This window comes from Hypanus sabinus, chromosome 6, assembly GCF_030144855.1.
Source record: "Hypanus sabinus isolate sHypSab1 chromosome 6, sHypSab1.hap1, whole genome shotgun sequence".
Lineage (NCBI taxonomy): Eukaryota > Metazoa > Chordata > Chondrichthyes > Myliobatiformes > Dasyatidae > Hypanus > Hypanus sabinus.
Window position 1 is genome coordinate 146279743 of NC_082711.1, and position 24812 is coordinate 146304554.

The 24812-nt window shown below is 41.6% G+C and overlaps 1 protein-coding gene across 1 annotated transcript in view; it reads right to left on the reverse strand.

The window, feature by feature from the left end:
- The window catches only part of LOC132395938 (E3 ubiquitin-protein ligase RNF43), a 210906-nt gene extending 195224 nt beyond the window's left edge, over positions 1-15682 (reverse strand). The window contains exon 1 of the mRNA XM_059973154.1: positions 15240-15682. Coding sequence (XP_059829137.1) covers positions 15240-15470 — 231 coding nt within the window. The 5' untranslated portion in view covers positions 15471-15682. The remainder of the gene's footprint in view (positions 1-15239) is intronic.
- Between the last annotated feature and the right edge of the window lie 9130 nt (positions 15683-24812).

The window sequence follows — 24812 nt, forward strand, 5'->3', positions numbered from 1 at the left end:
ATGGAGAGCAAATACAAATAGACAGAAAATACAAAAACTGAGGCACAACTTGGGAGTCCCTGTGCACGATTCCCTGAAGGTTAATTTGCAGGTTGAGCTGTGGTGAGGAAGGCAAATGCGATATTATATTTCAGCCATACATTCTAATCCTCCTGAAATGAATATTACAGAAGGATTAGAATATAAGGCTGAAATATAACACTTGGATCTGCTAAACAAACTATGAGTCCATGGTACTACATGAAAGATTCTAGCATGGATAAAGCGGTGGTTGATTGGCAGGGGGCAAGGAGTGGAATAAAAGGAGACTTTTCTGATTGTCTGCCAGTGACTAGTGGTGTTTCACAGGGGTCTGTTTTGGGACCGATTCTTTTTATGTTACTTGTCAATGATTTGGATGATGGAATTTATGGTTTTGTTGCAAAGTTTGGAGATGATAGGAAGATAGGTTGAGGGGCAGGTCATTTTGAGGAAGTGGAGAGGCTACAGAAAGACAAATTAGGAGAATGGGCATTGGTAAGGCCGAATTTGGAGTATTGTCAGCAGTTTTGGTCACCTAATTACAGGAAGGATATTAATAAGGTTGAAAGAGTGCAGAGAAGGTTTACAAGGATGTTGCCGGGACCTGAGAAACTGAGATACAGAGAAAGGTTGAATAGGTTAGGACTTTATTCCCTGGAGCATAGAAGAATGAGGGGAGATTTGATAGAGGTATATAAAATTATGATGGGTATAGATAGAGTGAATGTAAGCAGGCTTTTTCCACTGAGGCTAGGGCAGAAAAAAACCAGAGGACATGGGTTAAGGGTGAAGGGGGAAAAGTTTAAAGGGAACATTGGGAGGGGCTTCTTCACACAGAGAGTGGTGGGATTGTCGAATGAGCTGCCAGATGAAGTGGTAAATGCGGGCTCACTTTTAACATTTAAGAAAAACTTGGACAGGAACATGGATGAGAGGTGTATGGAGGGATATGGTCCAGGTGCAGGTCAGTGGGACTAGGCAGAAAAATGGTTCGGCACAGCCAAGAAGGGCCAAAAGGCCTGTTTCTGTGCTGTAATGTTCTATGGTTCTATGGCAAATAAATAGCAGATGGAATACAGTGTCCGGAAGTGTACAGTCTTTGGTACTTGCACTTTGCAGTTTGGTAGAAGAAATGAAAAGGTTGGCCATTTTCTAAATGGAGAGAAAATACAAAAACTGAGGTGCAAAGGGACTTGGGAGTCCTTGTACAAGATTCCCTAAAGGTTAATTTCTGTGGTGAGGAAGGCAAATGAATGTTGGCATTTGTTTCAAGAGGACTAGAATATAAAAGCAAGGACAATGTTGAAACTTTATAAAGCACTGGTGAGGCGTCACTTGGAGTATTGTGAGCAGTTCTGGCCCCTTATCTTCCAAAGGATGTGCTGAAACTGGAGACGGTTCAAAGGAGGTTCATGAAAATGATTCCAGGATTGAATAGCTTGACATACAATGGCTCTGGGCTGATATTCACTACAATTCAGAATGAGGGGTGACCTCATTGAAACCTATCAAATGGTAAAAGGCAAACACGAGGAAATCTGCAGATGCTGGAAATTCAAACAACAACACATATACAAAATGCTGGTGGAACACAGCAGGCCAGGCAGCATCTATAGGTAGAAGCACTGTCGACGTTTCAGGCCGAGATCCTTCATCAGGAAGGGTAAAAGGCCTTGACAGAGCGAATGTTTCCTATGGTAGGAAAGTCTAAGATCAGAAGATGCAGCTTCAGAATGCATCCTTTTAGAATAGAGGTGAGGAGGAAATTCTTTAGCCAGAGAATGGTGGATCTGTGATATTCTTTGCCACAGGCAGCCATGGAGGCCAAGCCTTTATATATATTTAAGGCAGAGGTTAACAGATTCTTGATTGGTCAGGGCATGAAAAGATTCGGGGAGAAGGCAGGAGATTGGGCAGAGAGGAAAACTGAACAGCCATGATGAAATGGCAGAGCAGACTCAATGGGCAAAATGGTCTAAATCTGCTCCTATATCTTTCAGTCTGATGGACTTGGTCTAGGAGTTCCGACTAAATACCAAAATGGGGTAGAAATGTGATCTAAGTGACACAACGTGAATGATTGTTGGTGCCAGAAGGGGTGGTTTGAGTATTTCACAAACTGCTGATCTCTTGGGATTTTACACGCACAACAGTTTAGAGTTTACAGAGAATGTTGCGAGAAACGAAAAAAGACTTCCAGTGAGAAGCAGTTCTGTGGGTGAACATGAGATGGTCAGGGGAGAATTTCCAGGATGGTTCAAGCCAACAGGAAGGACACTGTAACTCAAATAACTACGTGTTACAACAGAGTTGTGAGGAAGAGCATCCCTGAATGCACAACATGTTGAACTTTGAAGTGGATGGGCTACAGGAGCAGAAGACCAACAACATATGCTCACTGGGCACTTTATTAGGTGCAGTGGCCTCTTAAGTGTATCTCAGCAATTCAGCAAATGCAGACAATCCAGATTGAGAAGGTTATAGACCAAATGCAGAATATATCATTCTAAACTGTGAGAGCAAGTATTCCAAAGCTCCAATAAGATAGCAATAACTGTTGCTCAACAGTTCTTCCCCAAAAAAATTGAGCTTGATTCAATGAATCAGACATGATAAGATCCCTTTGAGGCAAGTAGTAATGCTTAGCTATCTTCTAGCCATATCTGATAACAGACGTTATGCCAGCAGAAGTGGATCTTTGCTCTTTTTAAGGAGTACATTGATCTCAATATCTCAGGAAGTTCATTCAACTCAAGTGCCTGGTTAGCCATTTTTATTGTTAATGGACAATCCTGCATTTCCCTACAAAACAAAATAGAGCCTGTGCAGGTCCCAGGTGCCTTGAAGAAAAAGCCAACAATAGTGTCCCAAACATGCTTTTTTATTCCTTTCCCCGAGTGTCTATTTGGTGAAACAATCTGTTTGTCGTATGTGTTTTAACCAAAAACAAACAAAAGATTTCTTTTCCCTCCAATTCAGTTTAATTATATTTTATTGCTGGTTACAGAAGGTGAAACTGATAAATTGTGCAAATATTCTTTGGTGATGAACTTCATGGTGAAGTCGTGCTTGTGTTGGTCAAGTCACAGCCTGAAAGGTTTTTATTTGAATATGATGGTGTCTTTACATTATTAAATAATCTTCCTTGGCTAAAGCTGCATTCTCTGCAGGGTCCTTACTCTGAAGTTCCTTGCCCCAGTGCATACTTTCACCCCATGAGGTCAGATGTAACTGCTAGCACAGTGGTTAGCACAGCACTTTGCAGTATAAGCGACCCAGGTTCAATTCCCGCTGCTGCCTGTAAGGGTTCATACGTTCTTCCCGTGACTGCACAGGTTTCCTCCGGGTGCTCCTGTTTTCTCACACAGTCCAAAAAGATGTAGCGGTTCGAAGGTTAATTGCTCATTGTAAATTGTCCCATGATCAGGCTAAAGTTAAATCAGGGGATGCTGTGCAGCGTGGTTCAAAAGGCTGGAAAGGCCTTTTCCGCAATATATCGCAATAAATAAACATCCTGATAATAATCCTGCAACACCTAGAATCAGTCTAGTTCAGCAGACCTGGAATTCAAACCTCTTATTCAAATTCTTCTGTCTGCTCTTGAGTTGCATTGCACAAAGCTAGAACAGGTACAGTCAACTTTGAATTATACTTTCTTGGTCAAGTCACCAGTCTCAACTTCATAATAAACTTCAACAAATTGTTATCAATGATGGTGTGTTTGAAATCGAATGCAAATTTGCTACGTTGCTAAACAATAGAAAACTAATCAGAAAATTATTTTAAGCTATAGGAGAGGAGTAATGATGGCGCTAAACGGCGAATCATTTGTTTGCATCTTCGGAAACAACTCTATTTCCATCTTTAATATCTTTATTTTCCCTTTTCAGGGTTCTTTTGAAGACCCTGACTTTGGTACTTTGTGGGAATGGGACCTGCTCTTGGGGTTCTATAACTGGCCATTGTTTGGCACTCCAAAGAGTCCGACTCAGATATGGAATCCTAAGATCTCGGAATCTGGAGACAGGCGCATCGAGGATATGTGTCACGGCAGGAGACCCGTGTGTTGTCTGGGGAGTCAAAACATCCATGGCTGTGTGCCTGGAAACCTGGAATCTTTAAGATCTTCAGGCACAGAGCTCGAAAAAAATGACGTAGCAAACTTTTAACATCGTAAACCAGCGAGTTGTTTGTTATGTCTCCCCACTCGCTGGGAAAATGGAGACACCTCCTTCTCCCTGATTAGACAGCGAGAGAGCCTGTGGTATGTCATATACTGGGTGAAACACGAAGTCTTTGGGGTAACTGCAAGTCTGTGTCTTTGCTGTTGCTTTGCTCACATCTGAGCGCTCAGTGGTGGGTGCTGATGCTTTTTCTGCCAGTGGAGGGGGGGGGGGGGAATTGCTGCTGCTTACGTGCAGGAGGGAGGGGAAATGGGGGGGGGTCATTCGGGTCCTAATATTTAACTGCTGTTCATTCTTTGGGGCATTTTTCTGTTTTCGTGGATGGTTGCGAAGAAAAAGCAGGTCAGGATGTATATTGTATAGATTTCTCCTACATTAAATTGGACCTTTGAACCTTTGAGGATCTGATAGAGCACAAGAAAACACTAAGCTCTGAATTTCACGTTGGCTCAGTTAAAGAATCTGTTGGCTCGTGCAATACTGTACAACATGGACAAAAATGGTTACATGTCCTGATGTAGTGTTTTGACTGATAATATACACAATTATTTTCACCTCTACATATGCCGCTCGATCCTCTGAGTTCCTCCAGCTATAGATTTTTTTTCCCCACTAAAATGGAATGACTTTGACAGCTCTTAAAAGCATTATATACAGATTTCAGCTGACTGGCAGCAAGACATTACAACTGCCCTGGGGCTTGGAAACAAACATACCAACTAACATTCCTGTCCTCGATCAACATTCACTGACCCCAAAGTGTGTGGTCACCAAGCGAAGACAAGATCCGGAACAGGGCAAGATGCCCTATCACAGCTGAATATTTAACTGTGACCCTCCCAGACACAGTATCTGTCACTTTAAGGACATACAATCAATGTATATAAGCCATTATATGTATGTATATTTACTTATCTATTGTGACACAGCATGAATAGACTGGCCATTCAAGCCACGTCACCCAGCAATCCCCCGATTTAATCCTGGCCTAACCGCGGGACAATTTACAATGACCAAATAACCTACCAAACAGGTTACCTTTGGACCATGAGAAGAAACCTGTGCAGTCACGAGGGAAACATACAAACTCCTTAGAGGTAGCGGCTCTTCACTTTGTTTTTATTTGTGTGCTGCATCGGATCCAGAGTTAGAATTAATTTGTTCTCCTTTAACACTTGTGTACTGGGAATGACGTTAAGCAATCATAAATCAAATATGAAGAACGACATTTGGTGCACAAAGGGGAAAAAAATCAAATCAAGTATGTCAGAGTTTTCACAATAAAGAAAGCATTGCCTTTGCTGTCAAATCATGCCAATGCATGCACCTCGAACTACGGTGACTCAGTCAGAATCAAACAGGCCCCATTACCAACCCAGAAGCTAATCTTAACGTGATACACTCACTCACAGGTAGGATCCCTTCAGTTCTCTTCTTAGTCATATTTATTAAGTTTCTAACTGTTGCCCAAGTTAGGCTTTGCAGTCAAACAAGGCAACAAAGATGTGGCTCAGTGATAAAGAATTCTTTATGGTCATCTTTGTTAGAGTCAGTGTGACTTTAGGACTGGTTATCAGGTGATCTGTAGAAAAAAAACGCTTTGAAGTACTCAGATAAACAAATCTCTTATGTTTGCATTTGGCTTGTTTTAGCTATACTTAGGGCTGGGCTACAATTCTCTACTCAATAAACACCTCCTCAGTCAGAACCCAGCCTTTCATCTCCTTAATGTATTCATTTCATCAGCCATGAAGATTAAAAAGAATTAAAAATACAGCAGATCCCTATCAATTTCACTGCTCTCACTCGGCCCAATGCATTCCATTAAAGTAACAGATTTCCAGAGATAAATGTTCTTTTAAGAAACAGGCTGGGTTAACCCCTACACTGGAAATGAATTACAGGCATTCATACAGGATGGGTTTGATCCTGATCTGCTTGAACAGCCATTGAATAAAAAGCACAACTACCATCCATTGACGTGAAAATGCTTCAAACTAAAACACCAACTCCTTGTTTCAGCAGCACCATCATGCATTCAGTATAGAGGTTCTGCCAACACAAAGACAAGTGCTAGCATGGGGACCTAGGAAAAAAAAAGTTCTCTGGCAATGGAAGCGTTAATGCCGTGAAGATAAATTCCTCCGTGGCCAAGTATGGTGGTGGCGGTGGGGGTGTATCAGGGGATTGGTTGTTGTGGGGTGTGCGGGTAGAAACAAAAGCATTGCTTTTAGATTGAGATCAAACACCATATAAAAACTATAGTGGTGGAGCACTGGCCACTTTGCAAGAAATAACTCAGTACACATCTAGGCCATGGCTACAAAGACATTTACTGTACCACTAAGTACAAATTACCAAGGCACTTGAATTGATAAATTCAGAAGAATTTGACTAGTCAATGATTCTCTCTGCAGTACCAGCTGTGGGCAGGCTATTCAAAACAATTTGGTCCAAAACAGAAATAAATTTACAATTTATTAACAGTCAAGAAAATAGTGCCTTTTCTGAGAGATCTAACTTATTATATTAAGTGTTATTTCCTTTGTGGAAAAAAAAATGTCATTTAGTGTTATTACTTTACGGTCACAAATACAAACTTTCAGCAGCAGCATTTCCACCAACCTCTCAATATCCAATCCCTATCAACCTCCTAAATGGCCCAGTATATAACTCAGTCTAATCTCTCCCTGATCAGACAGACGATCTAGTTATCCTACCACTGCTCTAGTACATAACCCTCTATAAGGATTACAAAGCGGGCCACCTTCACTCTCATCTGATACACAGCATGCTACAGCTTGCTATTGGGCCAATGTGTGGATCACATTAATGTCCCACTAGGCAGATTATCCTGGATAGAAATGATATACAGCCTGCGCCAACTATACATCCCCTCACCAAAGTCCCACTAGGTAGACTGGAACTGTGTCAATCCCCCATCTGCTCATCAACCTTGCACTCACTCATTACCCAATTCCAAACAATAATCAATCAACAGCACCCCAACCGATCTCCTGCAGTTCAGCTACAACTACACCAAATCTCTTACACCACCTTTGAGGAAATCTTACTTTACAAGATACAATCCTGATCAAAGTGGGTTGTGGCAAAGTCATGAATGGACTAACCTGACTGTTTACCTATCCTACTACACCCAACCGCTCTACCCACATCAAAAATCCTGCCTTCAGTGACTCCTACTGCATTGACTCATCTCCAACTCAAACTGTACTATAACCATCTAATGTTTCTGAGAAAACTGATGATGCAAGTCAATAAAGACAGACAAAGCTACTGCAGATTTCTAATAAAAATGTTTGGAAAATGAGATTTCATTGCAGTTCATAAAATGCAATGGCAGACAATCTAATTTACAGTGAATTGTCGAGCAGAACCCAGCAGAACTATGAATTGCAGTCACAGAATTGATAAGAATTCCAAGGTGGGTAGAGTTCTCCCCACCATTGAGCCGGTTTACACAAGCAGCACGCCTTATCAGAGGGTCCCACCATCCAGGCCATGCTATCTTCTCACTATTTCCATCAGGCTGGAGATACAGAAGCCTTAGGACCCACATCACCAGGTTCAGAACAGTTATTACCCTACAACCACCAGGCTCTTGAATTGGCGTGGATAAATTCACTCACTACTCTGAATTGATTCTACAACCTACAGACTCACTATCAAAGATTTTTACATCTCAAGTTTCATTATGTTTCATTTACTTGCAAAATTTGTCTTCTCTTGCACGTTAGTTATTTATTAATCTTTAATAATTCAATAGTTCTATTGAATGTCAGAGAATGCATACAATACATAGCCTGAAATTCTTGGTCTTCGCAGACATCCACGAAAACAGAAGAGTACCCCAAAGAATGGATGGCAGTAAAAACATTAGAACCCCAGAGACCCCTTCTTCCCCCTCCCATGCACAAGCAGCACCAGGCATCAACCCTCCACCCCCACTGATTTCAGGAAAAAGCATCAGCACCCACCACCCACCAAGCAAGCAACAGCAAAGAGAGACCATGATCTGCAATACAGAAAATCTAATCGTTCACCTGATCAATTCGACATGTCACAGGCTCTCTCTCTTTCTTTGTAATTTCTATTGTATTTCTTTAATCTCATGGTGCTACATTGATAATAAATTTCACTTTTACTTTGACAGCCTTTCACTTCAACAGGACCACACTAATCACTCAGTGTTTACACTAAACTTATTATGTTCACATTCTCATTTGCCCCCATTAATTCTCCACACCAGAGACAACTTACAGAGGTCAACTGGCTTACCGACCTGCAAGTTTTTAGGACAATGGAGATTCCACAACCTATGGACTCACCTTTAAGGATTCTACAATATACATTCTCTATATTATTTATTATTAATAATAATTTTTGTAATTGCAGTTTGTTTTCTTATGCACCTTGCTTGCTTGTTAGCCCTGGAGAGCAGTTTTTCCATTGATTCTATTGTATTTCTTTGTTCTGCTGTGAATGCCTTCAAGAAAATTAACCTCAGGGTAGTATATGGTGACATATAAATACTTTGGTAATAAATTTACCTTGAGCTTTGAAATCAGACCTCCCCTTCCCCAGGAGGAAACCCACAGATACTGGAGAACATGCAGACTCCACACAGATAGCAACAGAGATGAGCACTGATCATCAATCACAGGGCAGCAACTCTACTAGCAGTGAACTAATCTTCCTCATCTTTGTATCACTGCTATAATTTCAATCCTCCTCAGTGCATGCTTTTGGTGCTGACTATAATTTAAAATAAGATTTAGGAAGAGATAAAGAAGTATCATGATTCTCAAGTCACAGTCATGTCTTATGGCAGGGATGGCCAACCCAAGGTGCATTGGATGATTAGAAGTGGTGCATTGCACCCCAGTGATAATAATAAAAAAGTAGCTTAGAGTTAGAAATGGGTATTACGGAGAATAAATCGAAAACTTACAATTATTTTTAGAGATTTTATTATTTAGTGTACATCTTTTGGCGAATGTTATCTTCTTTCACATTAATCTGTTTTCAATTTTAAAAAAATATTCAATGAGTCAAACTAGGAAAGAAGGACTTCTGTTCGGCAGTCGTTCCATAACCGTTCAATACACGTTTGATACTTGTTTGATCCTGAGGTACCAGGTGTCTGCACCAGCAGTGCGTTGCAGGTTCTTGCCCCTCAGTTTACAATTGACACTCGTGAGCTACGGAGTTGTGCTTTGTTTGTCCTTTGTGAACATTTGCAGTTTTGTACTTTTTCGAAATTTAAGCCTTGTTTTTACATTCAGTTACCCATCACAGTACAAAAGAAAATGAGCAAAAGAAAAACAAAGTGATAGTAAGCATGAATTCAATGAACAGTGGAAAAATGAGTTCTTACTCATAGCGGGTCCGTCAGGAAATTCGTTGTACATTGTTTGTGAAAACACTTTCTCACATAATAGAAGACATGATCTTAATAGACACTATAAAACACAACATCAGACTGAACTAGAAGGAAAACTGAAACTAGTGCTTGGGTCTGAGTTACGGAAAGAATATGTGATTAAGAAAAAGGAAGAAATCAAAAGAAGACAAAATATATTTGTTAAAAGTCTCATTAAGGTAAGTAATGGTTATCATGTTTTTATATTAAATCAATGTATCATGTAAAAATGCTAAACATGTCTATATTAATATATTTTTTTACAAGAATTGAATGTGGGTACAAGAGTTGTATGGCACATCTGAACTCTTACGTGAAAATATTGACACATGGAATGTAAAAGGTTGGCCCCCCCCGCCTTATGAGGATGTGTGCTGTCTGATACAATACAAGCAGATATAGCACTGGAACCCTGAAAAACTGAACAGAAATATTCCTCGAACTACTAGAGTTATACATAACATATTCTCTCAAAACTTTTAAAATCCCTGATGCTTTTCAAAAACAGGGTAGTGGGATGGAGTTACGTCTCTACCATGGGAGCTGTAAGATGCTCCTTCCCTCTGCTAACCTGGAAGTCAGGCTTGGGCAAACAGCTTAGCCTCCCATTGAGGGTGTAGGAGCAGGTGGTGGACAGTTGTATGAAAAGCTGGTGCATATCACAAGTCCTGGTCATACAACCACTGACACCAGGTAGACAATCTCTGAAGAGTACTGGTAATGGCTGGGGTCATCCGTCTTGTGAAGACACTGCCCAGAAGAACACAATGGCAAACCACTTCTGTCAAAAAGTTTGCCAAGAACCATCATGGTCATGGATAAGACCATGATCACCTATGTTACACGACTCACTAAATAACGAGAGAACATTTTAAAAACATTGTATCCAGCACAGAAGTCAGTTTATACACTATCAGAATCAGGTTTATTATCACTGGCATGTGACGTGAAATTTGTTAATTTAGCAGCAGCAGTTCAATGCAATACATAATCCAGCAGAGAGAAAAAAAATTAATAATAAATAAACAAGTAAATCAATTACATATATTGAATAGATTTTAACAACATGCAAAAACAGAAATATTGTACATTAAAAAAAGTGATGTAATATCCAAAGATTCAATGTCCATTTAAGAATCAGATGGCAGAGGAGAAGAAGCTGTTCCTGAATCTCTGAGTGTGCGCCTTCAGACTTCTATAGCTCCTACCTGATGGTAACAGTGAGAAAAGGGCATGCCCTGGGTGCTGGAGGTCCTTGATAATGGACGCTGCCTTTCTGAGACACCGCTCCCTGAAGATATCCTGGGTACTTTGTAGGCCAGTACCCAAGACGGAGCTGACTAGGTTTACAACCTTCTGTAGTGTTACAATTGAGCAAATTCTGCTCACAGGAGAACAAAATGTAAATCAACATCCACTTGGGTGATGTCAGATCCAAAAACACACTGTATGAATTACTGCGACTGTATGCAACTTTCTATGGAGATGGTAACATGAGATGGACAGCCTTCTGCCTTCATATGTGGGCTTATGTAAGAAACCTGTCTATTTATCATAAAGTCTCAACAAGTTATAATCAGGGCCCATTGTCTGCACAAATAGTGTAAACCTTCAATCTTTATCTAAGCAATTAAAATCCATTAGATTTTGGAAACTGCCTTGTTCTGACTCCTTGCACTATCAATGTTTCAGAAGCGTGGATCCTCAACAACAGCCTTTTCAACAGAAAACATGATTTGCTGTCAAGATGAAGTATGTGGGCTTAAACTCTTCTTACTTCAGTGATTTAATGCCAAAATCACGCAGTCCCAGGTAAGTTACGGCATAATCAGATCAACCCGCCTCAGAAGGATCTGTCACTCACAACACTTTTCATAATTGCTGACGGTTCCTGCATTTGGATCGCTTTACCAGACAGTGCCAAATTAGGGCTGTTTAACTATTAAACCCTAACACTGAAGATCACTTCATAATGGATCTCAACAGCTTGTAAGCAAGAGCAGTATTTCAGCTGAGCAGATTGAGTGAGATTTGCACCCATTTTATACCATCCAAACGCTAGTGGCAGATCTACTTTTTTCCACAAAGAAACAAGATATGGATATATAATGTACTGGGTAGGTACTAACATCTCGTATTTACCCTAGGAGTGGCTGCTACAACCAATCTTCTGGCACTGTGCACAGGTCCCTGAGCAAAGAACTTACCAAAGAATTTACACCCACAGATTGCCTCAAGATGGTTCATAATCAATTAATTATTTTAAATGCAGAGTCTTTTGAGGTTTGTACACTCCGTGCCATAAACATCAAAGGATTTATCTGATGACCAGTCAATTTGCTGGCCATTCAGCTATGTAGTTGATACAAAATTAATTCAGCCATATAATTTGGTAACCTATCATTTTTAGTGATAGATAACGAAGATCAAGTTTAAATTTTGTGCTTGACACTCCCACATGTCCCCAGTTAGTAATGAGCTTGGAGGATGGAACACACAAGAATTTGCTGCAGTTAGAGTAGAGTCCATTTCAAAGAGCCGCCTTAACAACTTAATTTTTACAATCCTGCACAATAATTCAAAGTACACGGAATTGCAATATTTAATGATGACTTCCCTCTCCGCTGTACATTTTATAGCATAGTGATTAAATTAACTCAGCTATTTACTTTCCAACAAAAAGTTTTTTTGATAAATAATTCACATTTCCATAGTTTCTGAATGACCCCAGAACTTTATAGATAATGTAGATAATTTATACAGCTCAGTTACTGAACTGTACAAATGAAAGCCTTAACACAGCTCTATAGCTACAAACAATCTATGGTCTGGTAATGGAACCACACAAAGCACAAAACTTTCTGTGTATATCCTCACGTGCAGTAAGTTAGTTGAGCCCAACTGAGGCAACAGTGGTCTCGCTGCGAAAAGAATTAATTCTTGATTGCTATAAAGCAGCTCTGGGTCCATAAAGCACCAACATGGGATCATTTGATTAAACAGAACACCTACAGTACTCCACAGATTTACTGAGAACAGGCTATTAACTGTTATTCGCCATTTTAAGAGCAGCCTGTAGTAAACGAAAGCATGTAACTAACAATACTAGTAATTACATTAAACAATAAAATATAAAATCTGGAGATTCCATATAGGATGAAGTCAGATTATATTAAACGTAACTAGCAAAATAGACTAAAGAACGATCCAGGATAAAAGCATGGCAACTAATCAGAATATTCAGGTTCTAAGACGACATCTTTGCTGATGAGGAACTGCTGCGGGCTTGTTCTTACTGAAACTTGGCTCTAGCACAACATCCCATGCACCATCAATCTACAGGCCAAGACACACAGGGACTTGGGCTATTTTTTTTGTGCAACTGTACGATTTTCTGCTATTGTAATTATACATGCATGCGCTGTGTATGACTGTTGGTACCGTGTTTTTGCACCTTGGCCCCAGAGGAACGCTGTTTCATTTTGGCGGTATTCATGGGTATGGTTCAATGACAATTAAATTTGAACTGAACCAAGAGGGGAACAAAAAATCAGTGAAAAAACTCATCATTACAAGAAGCATAGACGCCCATGCACAGAATATCTGAATCGGGACTAAAGTAGAACTTCCCATTGCTTAAAGCTCTTATCAGCTCATTGCAGACAGCATTGCCTAAAGAGACTCATAGACCGAAGTCAGTTGAAACATCTACAAAAGGCAAAATGACAGGCATCCACTCATAATTGTATTCAAGTTTATAGAAGTATAACAAATACTTCACCCAGCAGATAACTGTTACCAATAAAGCAACAAAAAAAACTTCCTGTATAAATCTAGGGTATCGTGTACTTAGCATGCAACACACACACAAAGACATACTCACTCATGTACATTTTAACTTGAAACACAACTCATGGTGCATTTTTAGATGGTGACTGCACAAGACATGTCAATGGCACAAGAGAAATATAGCTCAACTAGTTTTCGTTCAATATCAAGCACAATATTATTCATTGCTACTCCCCACTTACAGTATCTCTCCTGTTATGTAATAGATTAAACTACAATAGATACCCATACCTTCTAAATATTATTTTGATTCTACATCTATTGCGTCTAGTGATGCCACAAGTTACAATTGATAGTAGAAGCAGATTCAAAGAGTTTGTTTTTCCCTCCATATATATTCTCTGAAATTTGCAAAGTCCATCTGAAAAGTTGTTCAGCATACCCTTATTTTGCAGACAGGTTTTCCTTTCAAAAACAATACTTTTTACTGTATTTATTTTCTAGTCTCTACACAGATAGATTACTGTTTCCCTTCCTCAGTACTTTTCAAAGCACCATTTGCTTTTAACATTTTCTCATTCCTAAAGGTAAATTGGTAACTTTACCACAGAATTTCAGTCACCATAATTCTAAGGATTCTACACTGTTCCAGATGAAGTATTGAGCTGCAGTAAGAGTTTTCACCCTGTTACCACTGCAATATCCCATCCTCTACTTTCACCTGCAGCTCTCCCTCCATCTCTCATTTCAGGCACAGATTTTTCATAGAACAACAGAATTGTGATGGTAAAAGTATTGGCCATTTTGGCCCATTGTCAAAGCAGGTTCCTATTGCACAAATCCTTCAATCTTTGCTCTTTCCACACAGCCCTACAAATTATTATCTTTCAAGTGACTGTCGGTTTTACTATTGAAGGCACAGAATGACTTTGTTTCTAACAACCCTGAAGGCAGTAAATGTTCTTGGTAAAATAGTTCTCATTTACATCCCTTCAGCACCTTTTAATAATGCATCCGTGGTCCTCAATCCAACTGTTTAATCCTTCCTAAAACAGCCACGACCTTGCACATCGCTATCAACATTCCTTTCAAACCCCTTTGCTCCAAGGAGAGCGACACCAACTTCTGTATCTCTCCTTGTGTCAGAAATCCCTTATCCTTGGAACAATTCTAGTAAAGCGCTTCTGCACCCTCTCTCACAGCTCTGCATCTTCCCTGGATAAATGACTAATACTGAATACAATACTATAACGACGGCCTAAGTAGTGTTAAGTTTCAACGTAATGCGGGATCTCGTTCCGACAAGCCAGCCACCCGGTTACCTCCATAAATCTTGCCCGACCACCTGAATTCTTCGAGCAGTTTATTTTTTAACAGCCTCTGCAATTGCTTTAAGTCGTCTAATCTTAGTCTCTTCCTTTACTTACGAAACGCACTATCCCATATGCTTTACTGAACAATCTCACACACTGCCAGTTTCAGAGATTTATGCACATCTAAGACTAGGCTGTTTCTAGAACTGCGATATTTAGTCCATACTGCCTCGCTTTTATTCTTTCCGCCAAACTGTATCAATTTCATTAAAAAGTTCAGATGAAAGATCGTCGATCTAAAATTCCTTCTCACTCAAAGTATTCAGTCCGATCTATATTGCCAACACTTTATCATTCACACTTCTTCTATCAAACTTAATTTGCTAGTTGTCTCCCCATTCTGCCAATTTATGTCCACGCCGTTCGTTGCCCGCAGACCTCTGTTACCTGCACCACGTTCTCCTCTACAAAGTGCCGCCTCTTATTTACCTGCAGCAGCTTGCCCTCGGCCGCCTCTCTCATGCCGGCTCCGGCGAAATGTCCCTGGAGGCGGAGGGTGCTGTTGCTCGCCACCACGCCGTCCTGACCGTGCCGATACTGAACCACCTCGATCTCTGCCTCCGTCTCCGCCGATGGGACCGACTCCGAGTCCTGGCTCGTCGCCGCCAGCGCCGCGCTCCACAGCCATTGCACAGCCAGCAGCAGCGCTGCGCTCCTCATGATGTGGGCTGGGGCTGGAGCGGGGGCCCCGCTGCGGGCATGCTGCACCCCAACCCGGGGGGATACACTCTCGCACGCACCGGGGGACCGCCGCAGGCGGGCTGACACCCTGCTGGAATGCACCGGCCGCGATCGGACTTCCTGCCGGGTCGAGTGGCCGCTGATGCCCGTCTCACACACCGCCTCCCATGCGCTCTGGCCGGGTCTCTTACTCACCCTCTTACTAACGCAGAGTACAGGGGGCGGGGCGGCGGCGCTGACTGACAGCCGGGGGGCGGGGCGAAGGGGAACTGCAGGGGGGGGTGGTGCGGACAGGGGGAGCTGTCGAGCAGCATGCGGGGCGGAGCACAAGAGGTTGACAGCGCGTGGGGCGCTGACTGACAGCCGGGGGGCGGGGCGAAGGGGAACTGAGGGGGGGTGGTGCGGACAGGGGGAGCTGTCGAGCAGCATGCGGGGCGGAGCACAAGAGGTTGACAGCGCGTGGGGCGCTGACTGACAGCCGGGGGGCGGGGCGAAGGGAACTGCGGGGGGGTGGTGCGGACAGGGGGAGCTGTCGAGCAGCATGCGGGGCGGAGCACAAGAGGTTGACAGCGCGTGGGGCGCTGACTGACAGCCGGGGGGCGGGGCGAAGGGGAACTGAGGGGGGGTGGTGCGGACAGGGGGAGCTGTCGAGCAGCATGCGGGGCGGAGCACAAGAGGTTGACAGCGCGTGGGGCGCTGACTGACAGCCGGGGGGCGGGGCGAAGGGAACTGCGGGGGGGTGGTGCGGACAGGGGGAGCTGTCGAGCAGCATGCGGGGCGGAGCACAAGAGGTTGACAGCGCGTGGGGCGCTGACTGACAGCTCGGGGGGTGAAGACCTGCAGCTGCAAGGGGCACAGGATGCCCAAAGGGCTGGGCAGTGAGTGACAGAGCCAACAAGCGTCACTAACACAAGGTGCTGGAAACCCAGAGCAACACTCACACACACTGTACTGGCGAAACCCAGCAGATCAGGCAACACCTATGGAGATGAATAAACAGTCAACGTTTCGGGCCGGGATCCTTCATCAGGTTTTACAGGGCCAAGGGCGGGGTGAACAGCCCTTCTAGACAGGGACGGGACTGTGGGAGGAATCGGCAAGTTGAATGATATCCCGTGTCGTAGTTCTACGATTTTGCCCTCATAGCTAGCTTAACGAAATTCCCGTAAAGGAGACGGGGGAAATACTATCTTATAACAATATTCCCAAACAAGTAGCTTTTAAAGCTTGGAAATTTATTCCTGGGAAATTTCATTAGTGTAAGTTACGGCAAAATACATTTTCTTTCCGAAATTCTTTGCGTAAAGTGCCAAATATTTTTACCTGTGTACCATGACGCAAGATATAAAGGTAGAAAAACAAAAATCATTGCGCTGTGATGTGTCTGTTGTCTAAATTGTTATCTTTAAAAAGAGTAAATAATTTCCATTACTTTATTTCACTCGGGCTTTTTGCAAACTGGTTCACAGTCGAAAATACTTATGAAACGAGGTCATTTGTCCACGATCTATCATCAAAAATTAATGTGAAATTGTTTTGCAAAGTCCACAATGAGTTAAATGGCCATAAGTTCGATTGCGTACCATTACAAAACACATTGAGTAATTGGAGCTCCTTTAACATTTGGGCTCATAAGTGATTAAAATCATCTAAAGCTTCTCATGTTAAACGTTTGATAAACTAGCTAGTTAGCACCAGGTATTAGCATTATTTTTTTCGGAAAGGTAGCATAAGAGGAGACAAGAGATGTGTGGAGTCAGAAATAACCTCTACAGGAGAGGCATTGAGAGCATCCTATCTCTTATATTTATGAGAAGAGGCTCCGATATTGCAGCGGTCATACCATAACAAGCAAGCACTCCATTGGAGACACATGCAGAAGGATCAGCTTTGAATGAGGGAAAACAAAAAAGACCAAACTGATAATTTCCCACTTAGTCAAGCCTTGAAATGTATCATCTTACAATTTTCAATTATGAATGCCATGCCCTTACACTGTCTACGTTGGCAATTTTAAAGATTTATCATTAACTCTGGCCTGCAGGAGGAAATTACTCTACCAAATCTAGACATTTCACTCCTAGATGCCCTGATCTGGGCTAGGTTGGGTCATTTTCCAGACCAGTACCATAGGTTGTTATTATAAAGAGAAATATCTTGGATTTTATAGCATTCTTGATCATTTCATGGCATCATGATATGTTGAGTTTTATTGTAGGATATTTTACACAGCCTTGAGAAGGAAGGTGAAGTCCCAGTTGAAAGTCTCATTTGAACAATGGCAGCTTTACAGTGCATTGCCTCTCCAGGACAATGAACTTTAGTGTAGATTGTCTACTGAAGTCCCATGGAGGGGAGATTACCCTAGCCTAAGAGCAGTTTATGCCATTAAGAACAATTGTGTCCTTATCTGCCAAAGTCTAGAGCACTGTATACAAAAGTTGATGCCACTCATGATGATCTCCTTCTAGTTCAATCTCTGTTAGCTTCCTTTACTGAAAGACATTGGCCGAGATGACCTCTTTCTGTTCCTCTAGGAGAGAATGTGTAGGATTGATTAAGATAATATGGTGCCTGAGGATTCTATCATTGGTGGGGTAGGAGGTGCTTGAAGGGGTCGCTCCATAGATGGTTTGGAAAATGTGCTCTTCCTTGAATTTATGCTCAACTCCCCCATGGTCCTGAAGTCGCAGAAGTGTACAAATGACAGGGTACAACACAATCCAACATAATGAAAGTTCTGTACCACAATGGAGGCTCTGGTCTTCACACACTTATTTTCAGAGAGCCAAGGCTGTGCTGGCACAACTTGATGATAGTCCATAGTCACCAACCTGTTGTTATGGTCACCAGATTGATACATGTCAGCAGCATGGATGCTTTCAGAGCTATAAAAAATACAGAGACGTTTTGTGAAAGTCTTTCCAGTAACCTGAAGCTAAATCATGTCAATAACCTGTGAGATCATTATGTCTTGTTCAATATGGTTTTTCACCTTTGAAATAACAATGAAACATTGGAAAACTGAGTCACAATTAGCAGAAGGAACCTAAAGCATCTACACTCATTAAGAGAAAAGAAGGATCATGTTTCATCCTTTACCTCATCTCAACTTTCATTGTGGGATTATAGACTCATGGAGTTGAGTTATTGCCCATTATGTCACTGGCATTTAGAGCAGAAATAAACGTCCTCCATCTCTGATGGTGTTCAGGGCTTACTTCATCATGTCAGTAGATTCCTCTACCATCAGTCAATCAGTCATTCAAGTCCTGGACGGAGACACAGGACTGCTGTCACACTCAGATGTAGAAGGATTCTTTACTGCTGGTTCTGTAACAATTTTGTTTTACCAATTAGAGTTGTTAGCCTTAAGCTGAAACCCTGAACCTGGAGGACCAGTGGACCGCACTTGATCTGGCCTTTACCCTTTGACCTGTTTGGCATGGATGACCCTGCCAGGAGCCAAAGAATGAACCCCTGACTCCAGCCAGCATAGCTTTCTGGGTCATTGAGGCACACGAGCCTCCAAAATCTATGATAAGCTTATGGTCCCCTTGGAGGTCATAGAGTTGTACAGTGCAGAAATGGTCTCTGAAGCTCCTCATATCCATGCTGACCTTTTCACCCATCTATGCCAATCCAATTTTCCTGCATTAGAACTATATTCCTTTTATGTTAAAAGAACGTGTAAAGAGTTCTCAGAGAAGGTCCATAGAATCAAAATCTTATTTAAAGAATCATAGATAGTGTAGTTATAGCCCAGATAATTTGTCAGATGGTCTGTTGTCCTCAATTGTTAGAAATATTTGGGTCATATTTGTTGAATTGAACTATTGGTTACCAAATAAGGAAAGTTTTAATTCCAAACTGTAAATATCCATTTGGCTAGTACTTTAACTGAAAGGAACTGAACAACAGAGATCAATTAGAACAACATTGTGAAAATCAAATATATTAAAAATGGTATTTGTAATAGAAAGGATCAGAAATATTATAAGGTACTATTCAGCAGGATAATAGTCAAAAGGAAAATATCTGGAATGGCAAGATATGACAGAAAAGAAAGTTACAGTAGTTCAAAAGGTGTGGCAATAGATACACTCATTGGCCACTTCATTAGGTACACTGTACCTAATGGGCTCATTATTACAAAAATCTAATCAGCCCATTATGTGGCAGCAATTCAACACATGCAGACATGGTCAAGAGATTCAGTTGTAGTTCATACCGAGCACGAGAATGGAGAAGCAATGTGATCTATGTGACTTTGACCATGGAATAATTGTTGGTGTCATACAGGGTGCTTTAAGAATCTCAGAACCTGCTGACCCCTGGGATTTTCATGCACAACAGTCTCTAGTTTACAGAGAATGGTGCATAACAGCTAATAAAATATCATCCAGTGAGTGGAGGTTCTGTGGGTGAAAGCACGTTTTTAATGAGATAAGTCAGAGGAGAATGGCCAGACTTTTCAAACTCAGAGCAAGGCAACTCAGATAACCATGTATTACAACAGTGGTGTGTGCAGAAGAGCATCTCTGAATACACAATGCATTGAACCTTGGAGTGGATGGGGCTACAGCTGCAGAAAACTATGAACATACACTCGGGGGTCTTGAGTGTTGATAGATTCAGTTTAAGAGCAAATTACTATACATGATGGAAATAAGAACAGAAAAAGCTGCTCCACAGGGCAGCACTAGCAAGAGAAACAAGTGCTAACATTTTGAATTAATGGCCTTTCGTCAGAAATGACAGTTTTAGCAAGTGCAGAACAGCAACAGGGAAAGGGAAGAAGAAAAGGAGATGGGCTAGGATGGAGCAGAATGCAACAGAGCTTCAACAGCTAAAGGCAAGATGTTGACAAAGGAAGTGGTGGTGAGAAAAGCAAGTTTTTAGACAAGCTGCAGCTGGAAACAACAGAGTCATTATCAGTAACAGTAAGTCCAAAGATTGGGAACATGGTTATGATTCAAAGTTATTAAACCTCATAATAAATTCAAAAGGTTGTAAAATGTGTAAATGAAAGAGTAGGTATTGCTTTTTGAACTGTTTATGTAAACATTAAAATACTGACAATAAAGACAAGCTTGGAGGCAGGTCAAGGTGCATTGTGCCAGAATTTGAGCAACAACCTAACTATTACAGATGAAATCAGGACAGCCCACTGCCCTAACGCTCAAGGAGTAATTATTCAAACTGTCAAACTGTCACTTCCAACTGAGTCATATCTAAACAAGACTTGATTAAAGAGTAAAATGCAGGAAATGCTCAACAATTCCACTCACACACCAAGGAGAGAAAAGCAGAGTTACTGCTTCATGTTGATGATCATTCACCAATGATTCAGATGAAACCTTATCAACCTGAAATGTAACACTGTTTTCTTTTTCCCAGATGTTGCCTGATCTCCAACAATTTTTGATTTAATCTGATTTCCCCTCTTCTGCACCTAAAGAAACTATGCTGACCTTCTTATAAATTAAGCATAGGGATATCCTATAAAGTACAGCTTAAAGATGTTGATAGTGATACATTTGAAGAATTAATTTACTTGCTAATACTCACTTCCTTCCAAATAGTAACATATGTATAATTCTAAGTGTATTAATAAATGTTAGTGCACAATCTCATAGCCTAACTTACTTTTCTGATGGCAGTGATAATGAAAGATTAACATATTTGCTCACTAATTTATATGTTTCTCAAGAGAGTGTCAGTAACGTTAATCTAAGAACAACTGTGAAGTAGTTCATACAATCAATTTCATACACTTCGTCGCTCCCCACTTTATGTCAGTTAAATGTTTACAAATGATTCTTTGCTGAGGAGTTAAGTCAGTGGGTAAGAGAAGAAGGACGGTTACATAGAACATAGAACATAGAATAGTACAGCACAGTACAGGCCCTTCAGCCCACAATGTTGTGCCGACCCTCAAACCCTGCCTCCCATATAACCCCCCACTTTAAATTCCTCCATATACCTGTCTAGTGGTCTCTTCAATTTCAGTAGTGTATTTGCCTCCACCACTGACTCAGGCAGTGCATTCCACGCACCAACCACTCTCTGAGTAAAAAACCTTCCTCTAATATCCCTCTTGAACTTCCCTTCCCTTAACTTAAAGCCATGTCCTCTTGTACTGAGCAGTGGTGCACTGGGGAAGAGGCGCTGGCTGTCCACTCTATCTATTCCTCTTAATATCTTGTACATCTCTATCATGTCTCCTCTCATCCTCCTTCTCTCCAAAGAGCAAAGCCCTAGCTCCCTTAATCTCTGATCATAATCCATACTCTCTAAACCAGGCAGCATCCTGATAAATCTCCTCTGTACCCTTTCCAATATGTCCACATCCTTCCTATAGTGAGGTGATCAGAAATGGACACAGTAAACCAGGTGTGGCCTAACCAGAGTTTTATAGAGCTGCATCATTACATCACGACTCTTAAACTCTATCCCTTGACTTATGAAAGCTAACACCCCATAAGCTTTCTTAACTACCCTATCTACCTGTGAGGCAACTTTCAGGGATCTGTGGACATGTACCCACAGATCCTTCTGCTCCTCCACACTACCAAGTATCCTGCCATTTACTTTGTACTCTGCCTTGGAGTTCGTCCTTCCAAAGTGTACCACCTCACACTTGTCCGGGTTGAACTCCATCTGCCACTTCTCAGCCCACTTCTGCATCCTATCAATGTCTCTCTGCAATCTTCAACAATCCTCTACACTATCTACAACACCACCAACCTTTGTGTTGTTTGCAAACTTGCCAACCCACCCTTCTACCCCCACATCCAGATCGTTAATAAAAACCATGAAAATTAGAGGTCCTGGGACAGATCCTTGTGAGACACCACTAGTTAAAACCCTCCAATCTGAATGTACTCCCTCCACCACGACCCTCTGCCTTCTGCAGGCAAGCCAATTCTGAATCCACTTGGCCAAACTTCCCTGCATCCCATGCCTTCTGACTTTCTGAATAAGCCTACCGTGTGGAACCTTAAAGAATTATTTGCCTCATAGATTAATGTCGCTTACATAGATCATTAGAGAACCATTCTCAGTTGACCAAGACAATTTGGTTGTTGTATTCTCTGGATAATTTTTGGTTTCCTCACAGATGGACTCTTCCTTGCTCCTTGTTCTTCCATCTTAATGAAGCCAAGACTGAATTATTCCTGGATATGACATGACACCTATAAAAATATTCCCTTTTAAGACATAGCTGAGAACTCCACCTAACTGTGCCTGCCTTGGAAGTGAACTGTGCTCACCAAGCTATACCCTGGAAAGGCAAAACAATGGCTAAAGCTCAAAATCTGAATTGACAGGTGCTGCTATGAACATTCTCTAATAGTATGCCGAAATCTCACTTTGTATTAGATATAATTTTGTCTAACACAAATTGGAAAACCTAGAGGATAACTTCATGAGAATAGAGGCCCAGCGGAAACCGAATTCTCTGCATCCTGTCTACTAGTATATTACCTTAACTGCTGTTGTATCAGTCCTGATGAAGGCTCTTGACCTAAAATGTTAATTTAACTGTTTATTTCTTCCCAATGATGCTGCCTGATGTGCTGACTTCCTCCAGCACATTGTGTGTGTTCCTCAAGATTTCCAGCATTTGCTGAATCTCGTTTTATGATTGATGTATTAGCTCTCAGGAGAGCAAACCGCAGTACATCTAGATGACTGAATGGATTTAGACATCTCTTTCCAAACTATACTATGTAGTCAAGTTTTTGTTGGAGAAGTGAACAATGCAAAATTCTGTAACCTGAGGATAACTGTGAACAGGAGGTGGTAGATTGGTTATAATGAAGGTGAATGAAGGGTTATTCACATAGATTATTTTATTAAAACAAATTATGTTTTAGATTTTGTGAAATGACATGAACCGTGCAATCTTGGGCTGTTAGTTCACGCAACACAGAAAACAGACGTGCAGACACAACAAGCAATTAGATAGGATCTGGGACTTCATTGCCGAAGATCTGAGAATAAAAATAAGAAAGTTAAAATTATTTGTGGGTTTAGTAAGACCATTTGGAGTATTATATTTAATTTTGGTCTCTGAATCTAAAGAACTGCTTACTTGTTTTGGATCAGTATGGTGTAGATGCACCAGGTTGATGTCAGGGATGAGGGGGTTGATTGATGAATAGAAATTGAGTGAGGTTTGCCAAACGAAAGGTGTCCTACAGGATCTATGAAATTCTGAGAAGGCAGATACACAAGGACTACACCCTTTCACTGGAGACCCAGAAGTAGAGGGAATAGCCTCAAGAAAGGGGATAAGCTGTATAGGGGAAGATAGGGAGTAATTTCTTTATGTAGGGCATTGCAGTGCTTTGCAATTGTAAGCACTGGAGGGCCATGGATGCTCAGAACCTACAAGACATATAATTTAAGACTGAGGTTGATGGATTATTGGATCCTGTGGTGAGGCAGATGATATTGGGCAGGAAGAAAAAGTCAGTCATTGGATCAGCCATTGTTTTATTGAATAACAAGTTACTAATGGTTAGGTTGCTCTGGGAATTCAATAGCTGAAAAATCAGTGAGTCAAAATTGTGTTGAGCACCCGAACTGCTTCTAAAATCTGCCAAAGGATCATGATTTCCAGTCACCTGTGTGTGTGTGAAAGTGGCAGCTCTTTGTCCGTCTCTTCCTCCTGCTCCTTAGCTATCCTGTGGGCCATGTTTCCACTCCACTTTTAGATGTTCTCTGGCTTTGGCTCAGCTCCACTGATTCTTTGAATGAGTAAGGAGTAGCCACCTTGGATGAAGAAGAACATCTCGTCCGGTAAAGGAGGACAACCCCAGAGGAAGCTAGCAGTAGTCTCTAATATGCTCCTTCTGCTGACATGGTTTTCATTAAAGCCGTGCTGAGTACGTTGCCTGGGGCATGTGCACAAGACTCTTAATGAAGGAAAACCCCTTATTCTGCAAAGCCTATCCATTGGTGTAGCATGGCCACTGAAAGATGCACGTCTGCATTCTATTATGGTCTAACCGCAGAGTAACCAGCAGTGCTGGGAAATCCCACACTCCGTGCTCCAAACTGTAAACTGGCTTACAGGAAATGTTGAGATCTCCCAGAAAATAGAGCAGGCACCTCATGATCCCGATGCTAGTAAGTTGAGGATCTGGGCAACCGGGTCCGGGACGGAAAGGAACCTTGGATAGCAAGGATGTGTCGGGTTAAAGGGCCCATTTTCCTCCCTGTATAAATCCGTGACTCTAACTTCAAAGTGACATTGACCTCAACTGTCAGAGTTGTCAGGCACAGGTGTGAGGCTGTACCTGAGGCCAC